The sequence below is a fragment of the Delphinapterus leucas genome, chromosome 13 (genome assembly GCF_059928025.1).
Source record: "Delphinapterus leucas isolate spDelLeu-1000000601 "Yukka" chromosome 13, BTC_Dleu_Yukka2, whole genome shotgun sequence".
NCBI lineage: Eukaryota > Metazoa > Chordata > Mammalia > Artiodactyla > Monodontidae > Delphinapterus > Delphinapterus leucas.
This window is the reverse complement of record NC_143141.1, coordinates 75,374,003-75,393,240: the sequence shown is the minus strand read 5'-3', so window position 1 is coordinate 75,393,240 and position 19,238 is coordinate 75,374,003. Positions and strand designations below refer to the sequence as shown.

Sequence of the window (19,238 nt, the reverse complement as noted above, 5' to 3'; positions counted from 1 at the left end):
CTTCTGCTTGGAATTCCCTTTGTTTTCAATTTTAATTATGTACAAGGAAGAGACAAATGTATATAGTGTATCCTACCACCTTGCTCAAAGAAAAGAAAAGGAAGGAGGGAGGAAGGGAGGGAGAGAGGAAAGAGGGTAAGGAGGGAGGAAGGAATACCCTTCATATTACATACTTATTAAAATTAACATTTTTGGATGTGAGTGGTTTCAACTCAGTAGTTCTAAGTATGGTTGGATGGGTTGTTCACTGCTATAGGAGCCTAGCTGAGAGTATGGATGGGGCCTGATTTCCAGCTTGTGTTCTATTCACTAAGCCATGTGCCTAGTCTTTAGCCTGTATGTGCTCCAAAAGTTGGGGGAGAGTCTTGGCTAGAAATCCTATGTAACTAAACGAAACATGCAAATAAAATGTTATCCATAGCTCTTAATTTTCTATGTTGTTCACTCGATGAAGTGGAAGCCTATTTCTTCTTTGAAAAGAGTAGTATGTGTTTATAGTAACTGGAAGCCTGAAACAATTGTTCCTCTTAAAATCGCTAGTTTGATACTTGAGTTACCAAGGGGTCTTAATGTGTTATAGAATTTTAGAGTGTAAGTGACTTTAGAGATAATACAAGTGGGTTCCTTTATTTTAAAGACAAGGCAAAGATTAAGCCATTAACCCAAAACTCACAGCTAGTTCGAAGATGAACCAAGACTCCTTACTCCAGTATAGGCTTGTTTCCATGATTTCCTCTAACAGTTATAGAGTGATGAGATAGTAAAAAGGAAGGAGGTTCAACGGCGAGGCTATGGTAAGAAATCTGTTGGGAATGGGGAGAGAATAGCTGAAAAACCCCTCTGACTGCCACCATGGTTTGAATATAACATTGTAACTGGGAAATGGTGATGTGCCACACAGTGATTCTCACTTGAAATGTATAGTTATCTTCTCTATAACTGAATTCACTTTTCTTATACTGAATCAGGTAACATTTCTGTTTTAACAGTCATTTTTATGTAATGATTACCCACCATATTCAAGGCATTGTAGCATGCAGACTGTGCAAATAAAATAAAGAGCAAGAAAAAATGATTTAAGAAACCAAGACTGGTCTCTGTATATTCTAAATATTTTTTTTGAGTCACATTTGAAAAACTTTGACTCCTCCAATCAAAAGGGTGCACACACACACAAGCCATCCTTAAGCATCCATGCCTACCAGGTTAAAACCCTTGCCTAACAACAGACCTGTGATTTTCAATCATTTTTTTCATTGCCAGGGTATAACAGGAAACAAGTGGAAAAGCTCATTAATTAACTGCTGTAAAATTCTGAGCAAAAGAGCATAAGCTATTAACTTTTTAAAGCTATTAATTTTTAATTTTGTCTTTATCTGTTTATAAAAGCTGTTAGTGAATTAAGGTATTTGTAAGACCTTATCTTTGAGGGAGGAAATCCTATACAATTTCTTGCAAATTTTACATTTTTCTAATTGGTAAACATTTAGCTTTGCTAAGGAAGATAAGCATCCTATTCCCTCAGGATAATGTTGGATCTGAGGAAGTCTGTCTTTTAATCTGAGTAGCTAATTAAGCAGATGAGTAAAGGTATGTCTTTTGTATCTTCAGAGTTTGTACTTTTTCACCTTTTTCACAGGCATATAATCAATTTTTCTTTCACAGTGAATGGAGTTCCTTGGCCACAAGAGGCAACACGACGAAATAGCCATACCTTTAACTGCAGGATGCTAATTCACCCTCCAGATGAGCCAGGCACCGAGAACCAGGAAGCTTGCCAGCGGTATGAAGTAATGCAGTGTTTCACTGTGTCACAGCCAAAATCAATTCAAGAGGATGGAGAAGGTAAAAACGAAGGGTGATTTTAAGGTGTTTGACTGCTTTTTCCATGGTTTTAGGAACAGAGAGGAAATTGATTATAAACTGCCTTCTTCAGATAGTATTTTTGGTTATTATATTATATAGCATAGTGGCTATTCAGTTTGCTCTGTATTTCTTAATACTTAAGAAAAAAATTGCTAACATCTAGAATTACCCATTTAAAATGCCCCCAAATCCTCAGTTTTAAGCTGACATTCCCACTAAAATGTCAAATTCAAACCAACTTGCTGCCTAGAAATAAGAGCTGTGACTAACTGCTGCCAGTTGGAAATGTACCAGATGCAGCAGGCTGTTGGATGGCTCTGATTTTTAGAAAGTTTCAAGCTTAGAGTGTATGGAACACTGGAGAATAGAGTTAGTATTTTTGAGGCCATACAAGGTAATTTATAAGGAGAAAGCTTCTGAACAGATGAAAACACAGCTGAAGCTCTAATATGAACAGGGTATGAACATGGTATTAGTTAAATTTGTTACAGTGGATGAGTTTTCCATGCAAACTTAAACTGAGCTAAGTTAAGAACACCACAAATTGGAAATGGGAGTAAGGACTAGGGAAGGTAGCAGCTGAGAAGTCAGATGCAAAAAAGGCCGTGTATGTAGTGGGTCTCACCAGGGAATGGGCGCCACAATCGACTGGGGACTTTTTACAAAATACACATGCAAGCCTGTCTTATATGACTGAAATTCTTATTTAGTTGTGTGATATTGCGTGTAACCTCTTAAAAAAATTTGGAAATGGGACTTGCAAAAAAAAATTACAGATCCTAAAAACATAGAAGTCCTCTGTCAAGGGCAAAATAATGCTTCTTCAGAAACAGTTAAATGTTTTTTTCATATGATAAATTATTATCTGCACAGTGGTTATAGGAATAATCTTTGTAGCCATTAATGAATATAGGAAACAGGCTAAAAAACTGTATTTTATAAACCACTATGTTGCTTAAATGTAGCCAAAACTACTTCTTCAAGTTGTTATCATCCAAGTACTTGAGATGCATCAGTCTCCGCTAGTTTATGTAAGAACATTCAATGGGAAGGGATAATTTATTCTAACTAGATCTCTATCTGGAGCTGCCAGTTTTTAGTTGCGAGCAATTTTATTTCTAATATTATACTATTAGATCAGAGTGACTCCAATATTGTGTCAGATCATATAACATGTACTGTTTTTATAAAAACCATTAATGGCAGGTGGTAGATGTGAACCGCTTGCTACCCTCTTTCCTTCAATTTCCCCTTCTTGTTTTGGGCAGATTTCCAGTCATGTTTGATTTGTATTGCACGGAGATTACCTCGGCCTCCAGCTATTACGGGTGTAGAATCCTTTATGACCAAGCAAGATACTACAGGTACTAGCTGCAAAGTTCAGAATGTTCTCTCAGTATTAATGATGTGACTATGCCCTTAAAACTAACTGTGTCCCTCTGTTCTCTGCTGTTCAGCTTCTGTTCACTAGTCCTGTACAGAAAACATTTCCAATGTGGTCTTGATTCTGTGCATTTTAGATACTGTCATCATTGTTATGGGAGGGTGCTGGGGAGAACATTATTCTGTAATTATGCACGTGTCTATATTCTGATTATAAATTATTTTTCATAATCGATGGAAAGAAATTTGGCAATGTAGATATTAATGTGTTTATTTATAAACAGATACAAAGAAGTGGTTTTAATATTGTGCATAAATGTATCTGGCTATTTCTTTTTTCCTTTATTCTTTGTCTTTAAATTTATTCAGCACATACTGATTGAATTCCTAGAAGTGCCTGTCACTATGTGTGATTGCTCAGGGTATACCTGATTGGGCAAAAAGCAATGATATAATTACAGATTTGTACTTTTTTGATGGAAAAGGTGTGAAATGGTATAAGGGAAGCTAATAGGGAGGTCCTATTTTAAAATTAGCTGGTTAACAGAAGGCCTGTCGAGCTGATATCGCGCCCCTAGGCCCCAAAGGATGAGGCTGTGCCAGCTGTGCAAAGTGTGGGTGTTGGAAGGGCGCGTTGGGCATGGGGCATGGTGCAGAATGGGTGCTCCTGACTGAGGAGACAGAGCTGCAAAAAGCCCTAAGACAGTATGTTAGAACTGGAGGAAGGGCCGTAGAGCCACAAAGTGAGTGATAGTGAGCATACCTGAAAATAAGCCCTTCTTTTTAAAGGCCTACTTCAGATTTGGTTTTCAGCAAAAACAAGTTGTTACTGTTCTTTATAATTTATAAAGTATTTCTCATGTACTGTTTAATCTTTTTTGATAATTTTTTAAATTTCTTAAATTTAAAAAAATTTTTGGCTGCACCATGCGGCATACAGGATCTCAGTTCCCTGACCAGGGATCAAACCCTTGCCCACCCCTGCAGTGGAAGTGCAGAGCCTTAACCACTGGACCACCAGGGAATTCCCCTATATTGTTTAATCTTATCTTCACTTTGTCATGTTAGGTTTTCATACTTTTACATCAATCAGAATTGTATATGTATTACTTACCACTCTAGTCTTAAAATAGAGATAGATACTACAGATAGATTTTTTAGCAGACCAAGATTTAAAAAATCATTTCTACTAAATTTTATTCTTTGTGAAAGTTTAGTTTTAATGTACTTTTTCACTTTACCATTGTTTACAAGATCCTGTTACAATATTTATTAATTTTTTAGTCCCAGAAGTCTAATATTCCTGTATTGTGTGCTTTATCCTTGTGTTCTTAAAGATAAACTCCCAACTGCTCTTACTAAAGAGTAGGTAGGGATAAATTAGGGCAGAAAATATTGGTTTGGCTAAAAAGTTTGTTCAGGTTTTCCGTTACATCTTACAGAAAAACCCGAACGCACTTTTTGGCCAACCCAATAGAATACAACAAAGAGAATGTCTAGGAGCTTGATATCTAAGGGTAGTAATGATCGGTTACTACCCTTACAGCATCTATTACAGTAATGATCAATTACTACCCTTACAGCAACAATTACAGCATCTAAGGGTAGTAATGATCAATTCCCAAACCTTTATTCATTCACTTTTTGAGTCTACCATGTACACGTTCCTTTCCACTTTCCACCGATGAACAACACTGGAAAAATTTAATAAACCCTTACTGAAAATCCAAAATTTCTTGCATGAAGGAAAAATAGGGTCTATTAAAAAATATAGCTGGTCTTTTGTGTCAGTAAAACCAAACAAGGGTTTGAGAGATAGCAGAATAAAAGCCTGTTGAAAAGGGGTGATGGTTAGGCCACAGAATAAATGTGGGAGACAAGGGAGGCCTAAAAATTATGAGGATAATTTAAGAACAGTATATTTCAGCTTTTCCTCATATTGCATTTCTATAAATTGAATCCTAAATTAGATTGTTTTAAAGAAGACTGTATTTTTCCATAGGAACAATGTTATAACTGGTAGTTTTGTTTCTGACCAAGGACCCAGCATTAAAATCTTAGATATACTTGATTTTAGAATAAATTTATAAAAATTAAAAAATTAAGCTCTGGATCATAAAGTAATTATAAATCTAGAGGGAACCTCAGAGATTACGGAATCTAGCCTGTCCATTTTACAAATGAGGGAATGGTGACTTTTCTAAAACCAGGCAGCTAATTGCTGAGGGCAGACATCTTTAGGCCCTAATATAGAACTCTTTCTTTATATTGCATTGCCTTCCACCGACGCACTATTTAAAGGGCATCACTGTACTGCACACACTTCTTACACAGAAGATACCAGAGAAAATAGAAAGATGCCAGAAAAATATGAAGTATTCTTTTATTTTTAACGTCTTTATTAGAGTATAATTGCTTTACAATGGTGTGTTAGTTTCTGCTTTATAACAAAGTGAATCAGTTATACATATGTCCCCATATCTCTTCCCTCTTGCATCTCCCTCCCTCCCACCCTCCCTACCCGACCCCTCTAGGTGGTCACAAAACACGGAGCTGATCTCCCGCTGCTTCTCCCGCTGCTATGCGGCTGCTTCCCTGAAGTATTCTTAAGATGTAAAATTAGCATCATATCATAGAGTTGATTTAGATAAAAAATAATAAACAAGCTATAATAAGTATTAGATATTTAATTCCTTAAGTTTTAGTAGTGCTTTCAACTCTACATGGAGTGGTTCGTGTCCCTTAAAAAAAAGAAGTTTTCTACCAGGAAATGTTGAACAGTGGTTTATTTGTTTGGTCGGTTGGTTAAACTTTCCTCTAGCAAGGAGAAGTATTCTAAATCAACCTATTTATGATTCTCTCCTAAGATACTCATTGCATTACTGATCATTTGTTACCATTACTGATAATTTAATCACTTTCTCCCCTCCAGTCCCACAATTACAGACGTCCTTGCTGTCGTGTGGGTTAATACTGACCTTGAACACATAAACACAAACATACATTGCCTCGCTTAGTCACTGCATATGAGGAGTATTATTGCATTTGAAGATTATATAACAGTGGATTCTCTGCTATAACGAACTCTTAGTCTCTTATATGATGAGACAAAGATTGAATGATTAAAACTCTTAGAAAATCCGAAATTATCTGTAGTTTCAATCACAGTGTTCATCAGGTTTTCCCCAAACTGTTCTAAAATAACAAAAATTCCCTCATTTAAGTTTTAATTTATTTTCTTTCTACATTTATGCCAAGACTTGGGTGACAACCTGATCAGACATACTTGGTTATGTTAGATTCAAGACCCTACGTTAAAGAGGTCTAATAAATACTTTATTTCTAAACAAACCAAGAGAAATATATAAAGAAAGGATTAGTTAAAATGAAGAGGCACAAACAGTACAATAGATTTGAGTTGATTGTGTGAAAAAAGGGAAGATGAGGAAAAGACAACCAGGCATTCACAGAAGAGGAAACTTGAGTGGTGAATAGACATGAAAAATATTCAACCTTATTAATCAGGGAAATACAAAGTTAGACCATAACCATTTTTCAGCTACTAATTGTAAAAATAAAGAAGCCCAACAGTACCAAGTGATGGAATGGATGTTGGATTAACAGTAACTCTTACATAAGTTTCTGGAAAACAGTTCAATATTATAAATTTGAACATTCACATAACCTGTGACTCAACAGTTCTATTCCTACATATGTACTCTAGAGAAACTGTTACACACGTGCACTATGGAAAATGTGAAAGATATTCATAGCAGTATTGATTGTAATGACAAAAAACTGGGAACAATCTAGATAGACAGGAGAATATAAAGACAGAAGGATGTGACAAGTGAGGAGTACACACATAATTGAATAATATTGATGATATTGGTAATGTTCAAGTTTTGAAGTTGGATGGGGCTTTGTAAGTTTTCATCTTATTAATCTAATTCTTAATTTATATATATATATATATACACATACATATATATATATATCTTACCAATATTACTTTGTGTGAATATAAGATTTCATTAAAAATAAAATAAAACAGATCTGAATAATCACAAACTGGATTAATTGGCTCCTGATTAAGAAATAATTTGCCTGAATTCTTCCATAGTCATTTAGGAAACTTGTTCAAATGTGATAACAATGTCAAATCACCACTAAATTTTATAAAGCGTATGTTCTGTTTGCAGAATGCCTAGCAGATCTTAATGTTCTCACTTATCTTTTTCTGGTTGTCCTTTTTTTGCCTTCAGTCTTTATTCTTAAATGCAATATTGTCTATAGCCCAAGAGGAGGTAGGAAAGGAAAGGCTTCCTTACTTTCTCATATTCTCTTCACTTAATTATTGGAAATTAATTTAAACCAAAATAATATATTTCATCTCTGCCTCCCATCCCCAATAAATGATCCAATCATTAGTATATGTAGAGAGCAGGATCCAAAGAGCAAGCCAGAGGAGTTTGACCTACATTAGTCTCTGCAGCTTCAGGTCTTTATGATATGACTTTACTACTTGATTGGTATTGAATTTTAGGATATAATATAACGCACTCCAAGGCAAAAACAATTTTGTAATATCATGTCACTGATATATTCCGTTACCATATGTTATAAAAATTAATAGTGCTTTTGTCCATTAAACATTTGAGAGGTGGCAGAATATTTTTTAGATGCAGTTGTTAGTTTTGAAACATGAATGACTTGTATTAGGAGGCTATCATAAATGTAAACTTTCATTCTTTGTATAGGTAAAATCATCTCTATTGATACTAGTTCCCTGAGAGCTGCTGGCAGAACTGGCTGGGAAGATTTAGTGAGGAAGTGCATTTATGCTTTTTTCCAACCTCAAGGCAGAGAGCCATCTTATGCCAGACAACTATTTCAAGAAGGTAAGGTTTTTCTCTCTCAGCTATTTTCATTAACCTTGCTCTTTATTAATATTGAATAATTTATATAGAATTTATGGCTTGATAAGTATTTTTTCCAAATTACAGTTTTTGCAATAATCAGTTTTAGGAAGGAAGAAGTGGGTAAGCAAAGTAATTCATGAGTGGATCCTGAATTTTGGGATGCACATTTTAAAAAACAGGATATCATGTGGTGGTCACTCACTCATTCATTCATTCATGCATTCAGCAGACACGTATCAAGTTCCTCACATACATAGAACACTATGTAAGGTGCCAGGGATTCAGTGATGACAGAGCAGGATTTTGCCCTCCAGGAGCTCAAAATCTGTTAGGAGGATATATGACAGTTTTAAAGATCAGTGTGGCCTGGGCTATAAAAGAGGTATAACAAAAGAAGAAAAAAATTAATTCTGACTTGGAGAATCAGGGATGGCTTTAGAGAGGAAGTGATATTTTTGTCTGGCCTTTGACGATCACTCCCAGCAGAACAGGCATGTCAGAGAGCTTCTAGATAATACAGATCTATATCATGCATGTTTACTTCATGACTGTTACAGTACCTGACTCAGGTTGAAGTTTCAAGTTAAAAATATGTCATATGAAATTATGAATTAATAATTAAATAACTGCTGTGTCATAGTACGTACTATGGGAATATGAAACAAGTATATTCCCTGCCCTTAAGGAACTTAACAGTATTATAGGAAAGATAGGGAAAATTAACTGAGAGTGAAGGCCAGAAAGTTTGTAAAGATTCAGAGGTAAGGGGTTTTGATATATTTTAAAATATTGTCATGTAATTATGGTAGCCTAATACATCTTTCCCAGTGTAATTTGTTCTGTAATCTCTAAGTAAATAGTTTGTCTGGAAAGAGACTCTTTGTATGGCTATTCCTGAAAAACAATTTTTAAAATACTTTTCATTATTCCATCACCCTTCTTAATTTTAACATTTTCCCGTTAGGTTTCTTAAGTTTACAGATGATTTTCCATTCATTCCATTTTAGGTCAGCTGCTTCCTAATGGTATGTGAAGGAAGCAGCTTGATTTTTTTTTTCAGGAAGCCATCTGTATGAATCTCAATAGTCTGTTTACTTGTGGGACAGCTTCCTACAGACTACTGGTTCTTCAGTTGGCCTCTTACTAGACTGTTACCATCCCCAAAGATGGTATTTCAGTGGATATGACCAAGAAGTTCCCCAGGAAATCCTGAAGTGCAGTCAGTTTTGGAAACCATTACAGAAAGCAGTTAATGCCATCCGCTGGTTGCAAACTTTGTGACTCCCTCTACCAGCAATAGCACTTGACTTTTGTATAAGTGGGAGACTCAGAGCACTGTCTTCACTCATTGCCTAAAATGCTGCAGTATATGATACTCTTCTCTTTGATTTTTGCCTTAACTTTATAAGTTGAACCTTCCAAGGCTTTCCTTAAAAGACTTTCAATTTTATTTGCCTATAATTTATATACATTTTGGCCAAGGCAAAGCAGGTCTAGATTATTGTCTCATTGTCCAAATGCCTAGGCTGCCCATAGATGTGATTGAGCCGTGGTTTAAAGTATGTGTTTCTAAACCATTGGAACTCTCTATAAAATAGATGGATTAAAGTAAAATAAGTAACTAACCTATAATTAACATATGAAGTAAAACAATTTAGAGAGAAATGTAAAGAAATATAATTTAACACCTCTTCTCCATTACTCGTCTTAATGTCCTTTTCTTGTACTTTTTTTAGAAAAAAAAAAAATTCCTCAATAGAAATAACTTTTTTCTCAGAATTAAATTGCCCAGAATTCACATGACTGATTCTAGTGTTTTGGAGATTCTGGACAACCTGGTAAACAGCGTTCATGAATAGAGCACATCTTTTTCTTATATGTTATATTCAGCAGTCAAGTTATATTCAACATCAAGTTTGAGAACCACTGGTCTATCAAGAATGGAGAGAGATGTAAATAGCATTTGCAGTTTCCTTGCTGCCTCTGCACTTAGGGACAGTGTAAAAGAATGAAACAAATTATGCCACTATATCCTCGATTTTGTGTAAAACTTTTAAAATGTAAAACCTATACAGTAATTGATATTTAGGCAAGAAAATTTGTCCTCCGTCTTTTTTCCTGCCTTTAACTTACCTTTTGAAGGCAGCAGCTGGTATAAAATCCTAATATGCATTAAAAATTTAAGTTCTTACTTTTTAAGAAATATTACCTAAATATGTGGCTTGCTCAGTGTTTAATTGCAAGTTTTCATTCTTCGACTTTGAAAACGAGATTAAACGTTAGTATTTGTGTGAAAAAAAAAAAGATTTAAGTTCTTAGCTTAGTTTTTCAGCTGCTTTTGACAGACAGCTCATGGACTGCTTTTAAAGGGTGTTGACCATTTTATTTTCCAGAATCAAATTTGAAAACACATTTCAGCCAAAGAATATTGTGGGAGCATTCAGGATGAACTAGATTAAAGCAGTTGTTCTCCATTGAGACTGGGGGAAAATGGGTATCAGGACCACCTGAGGAATTTTTTAAACTGGGAGGAAGTTCATAAAGGTATATAGTTTAGAAAAGCTTCCTAAGTTCTGTTCAATTCAGAATCATTCTTTTAGAGAATAGTCTAGGTTAAATGCTTCCCTAAGGTCCCTGATAAGATTCATTTGGGGCAGTTGTTAAACCAGATTTCTGGACTCCACCCACACTACTGAACCAGAGTCTATAGTCTAAGATGTTTTATTACAGAAAAGTTTGGAAAACATAAACATAGGTTCCACAAGATATTAATAGCTATAACTAGGAAATGATGTTTCATGCTGAATTAAATATGGGAAATATTTCAGTCTCCACTTTCGGGGATTCATAAGACATATTTAAGGTATTTAAGTTTCTGGGAAGTTCTACAATAAAGGTTCAAGTTTGACTTTGTTACCCAGACTTATTTTTCCTAAGAATACTTTTTCCTGTAGCACATCTATTAGCACTTAAGGAGAGTAGTAGTCATGGGAAATGTTGGGCTAGATAGCCTAGAAAAGTTTTATGAAAGTTTTATTTACCTATTATCAATAATGTAATGTAATGGATCGTTTCTTCTCTTTGAAGGATGTCCATGATACATTGTTACATTAAAAAGTAGGCTAAGAGGGTCTTCCCTGGTGGCGCAGTGGTTGGGGGTCCGCCTGCCAATGCAGGGGACGCCGAGTTCCTGCCCCGGTCCGGGAGGATCCCGCATGCCGCGGAGCGGCTGGGCCCATGTGCGCGTCCGGAGCCTGTGCTCCGCGGCGGGGTGGGGCCACGGCAGTGAGAGGCCCGCGTACCGCAAAAAAAAAAAAAAAAGTAGGCTAAGAAAGCATGGCATATATAGTAAGATCTCATTCCTGTATATCTATTTATCCAATATTAGAAGGCTAACAAAATGTTAACAGTGGTTATCTCTGAGTGATGGGATTATACAAGTTTATCTTTACTTACTCTTTGTTCATTTCTCTATTAACTTTATAATCACAAAATAAAGTTATTTTCATTAAAAAAATCATGAGACAGTTGGAAGGAGTTTGTAGTATCAATAAGTTTGGAAGTATTGCTATAAAATGTAAATTCCCATATGAATGATTAACCAGAATGTCCATGTTCTGTATAACAGAGTTAACTGAAAATCTTTTTTTTTGTCTAACTTTATTAAAAATATTTAAAATATGAGTTTATTTTCCTTTTTGAGAAATTTCAGTATACTGAATAGAGTTTACACATTGGTGACTGAAAATCTTAGAGCATCTAGGGGTAATTTTTTTTTCTTTATCTTAGTAACAATTTTTAAATTGCATTTTTTCTGCATATATCTAGGGAAATATCAAAAAGAAAGAGAAATCTCTTACAGCATTGATCTGTAGTACCCTGCCATACGTTTTAAACCTGCCCAGTTGGTTAACATCAGTAAGGCATGCTTGTTGAGGTTATCTCAGCACCAAATTAGGTGGAGTCAAAAACCCAAATAGCTCTACTTCTATAGCTGCTGTGACCAGAGAAAACAGTTTCCTTTGCTCTGTTTCCTGGCTTTGTTGAGGCCTACTCTGGGGGGACAAAAGCAAAAACGATTGCCATTTTAAAGGTTCTTTGAAGAGTTTCTGGGGTGGCAATAATACCACATCAAATAACATCCCTCCTCACTAAGTGTTCTAAAAATTTTAGAAATGGACACAGGAGTCAGAGATCCAAACCTGGCCAAACTAAATCAGGAAACAAAACCTGGTAAAACTAAATCAGAAAACAAGGTCAGGACCTGAGATCAAATGAAATTCCAAATAGTTTTGTTCAGGCACAGATCTTTCTTATGGGGAAAATTTGGTGTGTAGAACAGACGTTTAACCAACCAGTTCTGTAAAGAATTATGGCTCCCATACTCATGTCTTAATTCAGAATATTAGATTGTTATGTAGGGTTGAAGCTATTAGTATAAATGGTATCTTGGGATTGGCTGAATGTGAGTGACTCAGGACATAGGTACTTTGGAAGCTCCTTATTTGTAGTTTGTTTTTTCTTTGGTATTTATTCAGGAAATACTCATTCAGTACCTGCTATGTACCAGGTTCCATGCTAGATATTATCTCACAGTAAACTGGCTCCATTTTAGTGACAATGGGCAAAGGTTAATTTGCATTATTAAGTCCTAAACTTGTAAATGACAAAGTCAGAGTTCAAACCTAAATCTGATTCCTAGGCTTTTATGCTTTTCATTGACCTGTGCTGCCTTCCTTGTGCTGAGTCTTATTCCACACCTTATTATCGAAAATAAATAATCTAACTTCAAAACTTAAAGTGTAATATTTTCCTGTATTAAGTTAGAAGGGATTCCCCAATTTTGGAATTTTCACTAGTTTAGATGTAGTCCTCCAAGTTAAGGAAGCATAATTACCAAAGGACTATTGATGGTTCTGTAATCCACAGTATCTTAATATTCCCATGTTAGCCTGAGTTTTTAGTTCTTTCTCACTTTAAAAGCATTGTGCAATTTCAATGGAGAGTGGAAAATAAGAATGGGACACAGTACTAGCCCTTACGTTTATTCTACCTGAAGAAGAAAAATAAGTGTATAAAAGGTTTTCTACCCCCTGTTCAAAGAGATATAGAAGAAATGTTTATGAAACAATGAAAAATAAGATTGGAAATGCAAAATGAAATTAGATTGTATGGAGCTGTGCTGTCCAGTATGGCAGCCACTAGCCACATGCAGCTACTGAGTACTTGAAATATGGCTAGTGAGACTAAGGCACTGAATTTTAAATTTCTTTTAATTTTAAATTTAATTTGCCCCGTCGATTTGCCACATTATGGAAGTGGCTGATGACTACCATATTGGACCGTCAGCTCAGTGGTGAAGAGCCAGAGAATGCTTTCTAGCAGAATGATCCTAAAGCGCAATAAAGTGTGATGGAAAAATAGACAAAATGGCATCAGCAAAATAACGTGAAATATCTTCTGTGTCTTATCTGGCCATTTATATATCTGTAGCTTTCTCAATATCCCAGGTTAATAATTATCTTAAAGTGCCACTTTTTTGTTGTAGTTGTGTTTTCTAAAATATATTATCAGAAGATATTAACAGTTGGGAATTGTTAATATATTTTTAAGGTTTTGTCAGAGCAAACATTTAACTTATATCCTTACACAGAAATTATCGGTTTTCAGTAAAGACTTTTTCATCATTTATTATTTCACTAGATACTAAATTTCTCCATGTGTTGTATTTGGTAAATGTGCCAGTGATTTGGCTGAAATTGCCAGGTGGGTAAGGAATCCTTGAAATTAACTTTATATCCTGGTTTTGGTACTTTGGGAGATTGATTTACAGCAGATTATGCCCTCTTCAGTTTATATGGTATACCCATGGCAATAAAGTAGAGCCTGCCTTCTCTTCACTTAAAGTAATATGTAGCTTCAAAAATTATTTATCAGTTGGTCATTTTGTCTTTCTCATATGTCTTTAAAGTGTGACTGAAGCCCTTTCTGAAATGTCTTTGAAAAATAGGACTAACATTTATTACAGGCTACATTATAATAGTCATTTGTGGTAGTAGCCCTTGTATTTCAGTGGATATGATTTTTAACCTTGGTATAGCTGAGTCTACCTATTAAATCTTTCTCAAAAAAGAATTCTGTTGTATTACTGAAACACCAGTGACATTTTCTTACTTAGTAGTCTGGTAGAGCCTTTACATATTTCATAAATATTTACCAGTAGAGTTAGAATTTTATCTGTTGTTAATAAAGCTTTAGGACAAAAGTAAACCGTGTTGTTTATACTGTGATTTGACTGCTTTAACCTAGTTTTTATTTTATATTAGTAATCAGTGGCTTTATCTTAATTTGCTTACTAAACTAAATTCAAACATCAAAAATAATATATATGACTATAATAATTTGACAAGTGGGGACCTTATCAATTCACATTCCTGAGTGAAAAATTAAATTTGAATTTCAGTTAAAGAGCTCTGCAAACTAATCAAAACTCAGAGGATGAATTTTATAGTATATTAATGACATCTCAATAAAGCTGTTTTTAAAAATCAGCCAGCCAAACGTTGGGGGAGAGCTTGTTAGAGATAATACTGAGAATGAGAGGGGAGAAAATTACTTCTTGGTATTTTTAATGAACACTTAATAAATTTAAGGAGCTGCCCCATTATAGGGAAAGATTAAGGTTGATTTTTGTGTGGTTTGTGGTTTCTTCATAATCATAATTTCTGTGAGGAGGCACCCGTTCAAGTAGGACTAAATTAAAACTTGTCATCAGATTGTATATTTCACCCAGAATCATTTTTCCCCCTCAGATATCTGCTTTATCTGACTGTATTTAGAGTCTGAGCAGGCAGCAGTTAGAAGGGCATTTAAATGAAGTTCTAGGTAGAAATAAGGCTTGGTAACTCTCCTTTGCCCAAAGTATAAGCGTCAGAATTTTAACTAGGTTTCTCTTTTGTTTGAAACAGTGATGACTCGTGGCACTGCCTCCAGCCCATCCTATAGATTCATATTGAATGATGGGACAATGCTTAGCGCCCACACCAAGTGTAAACTTTGCTACCCTCAAAGTCCAGACATGCAACCTTTCATCATGGGAATTCATATCATCGACAGGTACTACTTATTTGGAGAGCTTCATATGAAATAAGTCAGTTCACATATCTCTTCTTAGAGAAAGAAGTTTTATATTCTTGATGGCGAGAAAACAAATTTTAAATTAGGCATTAAACTAGCATGATGAGTATATAGTTAATATATCCATACTGAGTTTTATAGTTCTGTCGCCTAACAATAGCTTTGTTGTTTAAAAAGGGAGACAGGAAAGGTGTGGCTGAATATATGCTTAAGGGGTAAAAACCAAAAACGTGGCTAAGAATTTCCAACTTTCCATATGTGAACTTATGGTCATAAAAGATTTGAGTTTATTAGTATTGTTATTTTTTAATTTTAAAAGTGCTTTATTTTCATTAGGGCAAAACTCAGTGGCTCCTGAGTTCAAGTTGATAGTTTATCAAACTACAAATTATTAAACTATCCACTTGAGATTTTTTGAATGTCATTGCCTCTAATTTGTTCTCCTCTCAAAATATGTTTTGCACTATTATATATGGTAAATTCATGAAACCATTCTCTTATCCTATGAATTATTCAAAATCCTACATTTACAACTATTTAAAATTTAGCATTAAACAAAAGCAAAGACATTTTCCCTCACTTCATCTTTCTCTCATCTGATATATTTGCTTATGGGAACATGGTAATACCAGTCACAAATCTGTTGTCGTAATTATGGATTTGAGTAAAGAACTTGATGAAAATCTGAATTCAGTATTCTGCATTTTCTAATTTTAGTTTAATTTATGCTTGTGAGTGGAATTAGCACAGTTCTTTTTTTCATATTGTGATTTCTCTTTCAGAACATCTGCTATGTCTGCATGTCACCCTTTTTAATTTTTACATCAGTGACACAGTATTTTCCTTACCCAGTCTTCCTCTTTGGAGTTGAAATACTTAAAAGCTGTAACAAGGGAGTCATAAATAAATACCATAAATAAATACCAGAGAGGTGTGGAAAGTTTCTCTTTTAACTAAAAGTCTTATGTAGTGTTAATTATTTATATGAAATTTTGAAAAGTTTAAAAGTGCATATATTGGATTTTTTCCCAAGGCCAAGAAAGGTTTCTCTCCCATTTAACTGAAACCATTATCATATTTACAGGGTCTTAAGCACTATTGCCTATTAAGTGATGCTAATATTTCACAGTAGTACTAACAGTCCACTGCTTTTCTTAGTTTAAAGTGATACAGAAGCTTTTGATAGTTTGCTACATTAGTGAGATTAATGGTCTTGTTTTATAATATGCATCATAAAAATATTATAATGGAAAACAGTGAAGATCTTTGAATGTCTTTTCCTCCTCTAGGGAACACAGTGGTCTTTCTCCTCAAGATGACACTAATCCTGGAATGTCAATTCCCCGGGTAAACCCTTCCGTCAATCCTAGTATCTCTCCAGCTCACGGCGCGGCCCGTTCAGCTACATTGCCACCATCCAACAACAACGTGGTATCCACCAGAGTAAACCGCCAACAGAGCTCAGACCTTCATAGCAGCAGTCATAGTAATTCTAGCAACAGCCAAGGGAGTTTTGGATGCTCACCTGGAAATCAGATTGTAGCCAGTGTTGCCTTAAACCAGGGACAGGCCAGTTCCCAGAGCACTAATCCGTCTTTAAACCTCAATAATTCTCCTATGGAAGGTACAGGAATATCCCTTGCACAGTTCATGTCTCCAAGGAGACAAGTTAGTTCTGGATTGGCAACAAGGCCCAGGATGCCAAACAATTCATTTCCTCCTAATATTCCAACATTAAGCTCCCCCGTTAGCATGACAAGTACTGCCTGTAATAATAGCAACCGATCTTATTCAAACATCCCAGTAACACCTTTACAGAGTATGAATGAAGGACCCAATAACTCTGTTGGCTTCTCTGCCAGTTCTCCAGTCCTCAGGCAGATGAGCTCACAGAATTCACCTAACAGATTAAATATACAGCCAGCAAAAGCTGAATCCAAAGATAATAAAGAGATCGCATCCATTTTAAATGAAATGATTCAGTCTGACAACAGCTCTAATGATGGCAAACCTCTGGATTCTGGCCTTCTGCATAACAGTGACAGACTCTCAGATGGAGACAATAAATACTCTCAAACCAGTCACAAACTAGTGCAGCTTTTGACAACAACTGCAGAGCAGCAGTTACGGCATGCTGATATAGACACAAGTTGCAAAGAGGTACTGTCCTGCACAGGCACTCCCAGCTCTGCCTCTGCTAGCTCTTCAAGTGGTTCTTGCCCTTCCTCTCATAGCTCACTGACAGAGCGGCACAAAATCCTACACCGGCTCTTACAGGAGGGTAGCCCCTCGGATATCACAACTTTGTCTGTGGAGCCTGATAAAAAGGACAGTGCATCTACTTCTGTGGCAGTGACTGGACAGGTACAAGGGAACTCCAGTATAAAGCTGGAACTGGATGCTTCAAAGAAAAAAGAATCAAAAGACCATCAGCTCCTACGCTACCTTTTAGATAAAGATGAGAAAGATTTAAGATCCACTCCAAACCTGAGCCTGGATGATGTAAAGGTGAAGGTGGAAAAGAAAGAACAGATGGATCCTTGTAACACAAATCCAGCCCCAATGACCAAACCTGCTCCTGAGGAAATTAAACTGGAGTCACAGAGCCAGGTAGGTAATTCCTTGCTTTACAGAATGAACATTCCTAGTTATTTTTTTCTTTTCATTTATTTTATTCCATCCATAGACCATGTTTGGATTCAGGCTATGTTTTGCCTATCCCTTGGGCATATGTTAAAAGGTTAGTTTCAATGGTTGAGAAATTACGGGATGCCCTGAAAAGTTCTCTTTGGAGCCTTGGAGGGCGACAATATTAATGTGGCATTCTAAGAAAGTAGATGTTTCTTTCTTTCTATAAAATTAGAGTTCACATCTTTGGAGGTTTAAAAAAATACCTTCCCTGCTCCCTCCTCCCATCTTCCCACCTATTAAATCCAACTCTTTCAGAATAGAACCTAGAAACCTGTATTTTAAAGACACTCCGCAGAGAACTCTGATATGTAACTACGTTTGGGAACCTCTGATGTAAATGAAATGAGAGAGAAATGTGAGGAGGTGGACAAAGCTGTCTAGTCTGGCTTGCTTTGCTATTTAATTTCCTTTGAAGCATTTTTAAAAGTCTTTTTCCTTCTCATCTGATTCTAACTGCCCTCAATCCACAAACCCCATCAGAATAGGGACTTTGAGTATTCTGGGTAGTAGGGTATATAACATGCCCTGAAACAGAAGTAAATACAAATAAACCTTTGCATAAATTGTTATGGATCAGGAACCTCTGTGTTTAGGCTGGGGTAGGGCGTGGAGTGAAAAGTAATAGGCAGCTTCATTTATTGAATAATTGCTGTGGACTCTGAAGGAATTTAAGAAAAACAGAATATGTGGTTCCTCCCTGCTAGGAGCTTACACATTATTTAGACAGAATATAGACATACATGAAATAGCTGAAAATGTATTCACAAAGCAGTTTATTAATAAGACTCTTCATTGTGAAACAAGATTCACACTTAGTACGTATAGGTCCTACAGTTTCTTGAGTCAGGTTTATTTTCTGCCCTCATCTCACAGAAGTCTCTCTCTTCCCTCAGGCATACTGCATTCTAGGCACATGGAAGCCCTTGCCATTCCTGGGATAAGCTATGTCTCTTCTAAGCATCTTCTGCCTTGCTCTCCTTTCTATGTCTGCTGAACTTCTACTCATCCTTCACAAACAATTCAGACATCATTTCTGTAAAGCCTTCCCCAGTAGCCTTAGTTAAACATTCCCTTCCTCTCCACTCTCATAGTGCTCTGTATTGTCTCTCTTTACTATAACACTATTTGGGTTATTTCTTTACGTGTGTGCCCTTTGAGAAGGCTGTCTCTTGGTACAACTAAACTAGTGCTGTGTTTCTCAGCTGAAAAACAGCTTTAAATAATAACTATGTTAAAACT

The 19,238-nt window shown here is 35.8% G+C and overlaps 1 protein-coding gene across 17 annotated transcripts in view; it reads left to right on the top strand.

The window, feature by feature from the left end:
* NCOA1 (nuclear receptor coactivator 1) overlaps nt 1-19,238 on the top strand; it is a 366,103-nt gene that overhangs the window by 282,787 nt on the left and 64,078 nt on the right. For all 17 annotated transcript variants that reach the window (XM_089922464.1, XM_022574322.2, XM_089922461.1 and 14 more), the window contains 5 exons: nt 1,666-1,845; nt 3,135-3,230; nt 8,010-8,150; nt 15,140-15,287; nt 16,598-17,918. In XM_089922464.1, the coding sequence (XP_089778590.1) occupies nt 1,666-1,845; nt 3,135-3,230; nt 8,010-8,150; nt 15,140-15,287; nt 16,598-17,918 (1,886 nt within the window). The remainder of the gene's footprint in view (nt 1-1,665; nt 1,846-3,134; nt 3,231-8,009; nt 8,151-15,139; nt 15,288-16,597; nt 17,919-19,238) is intronic.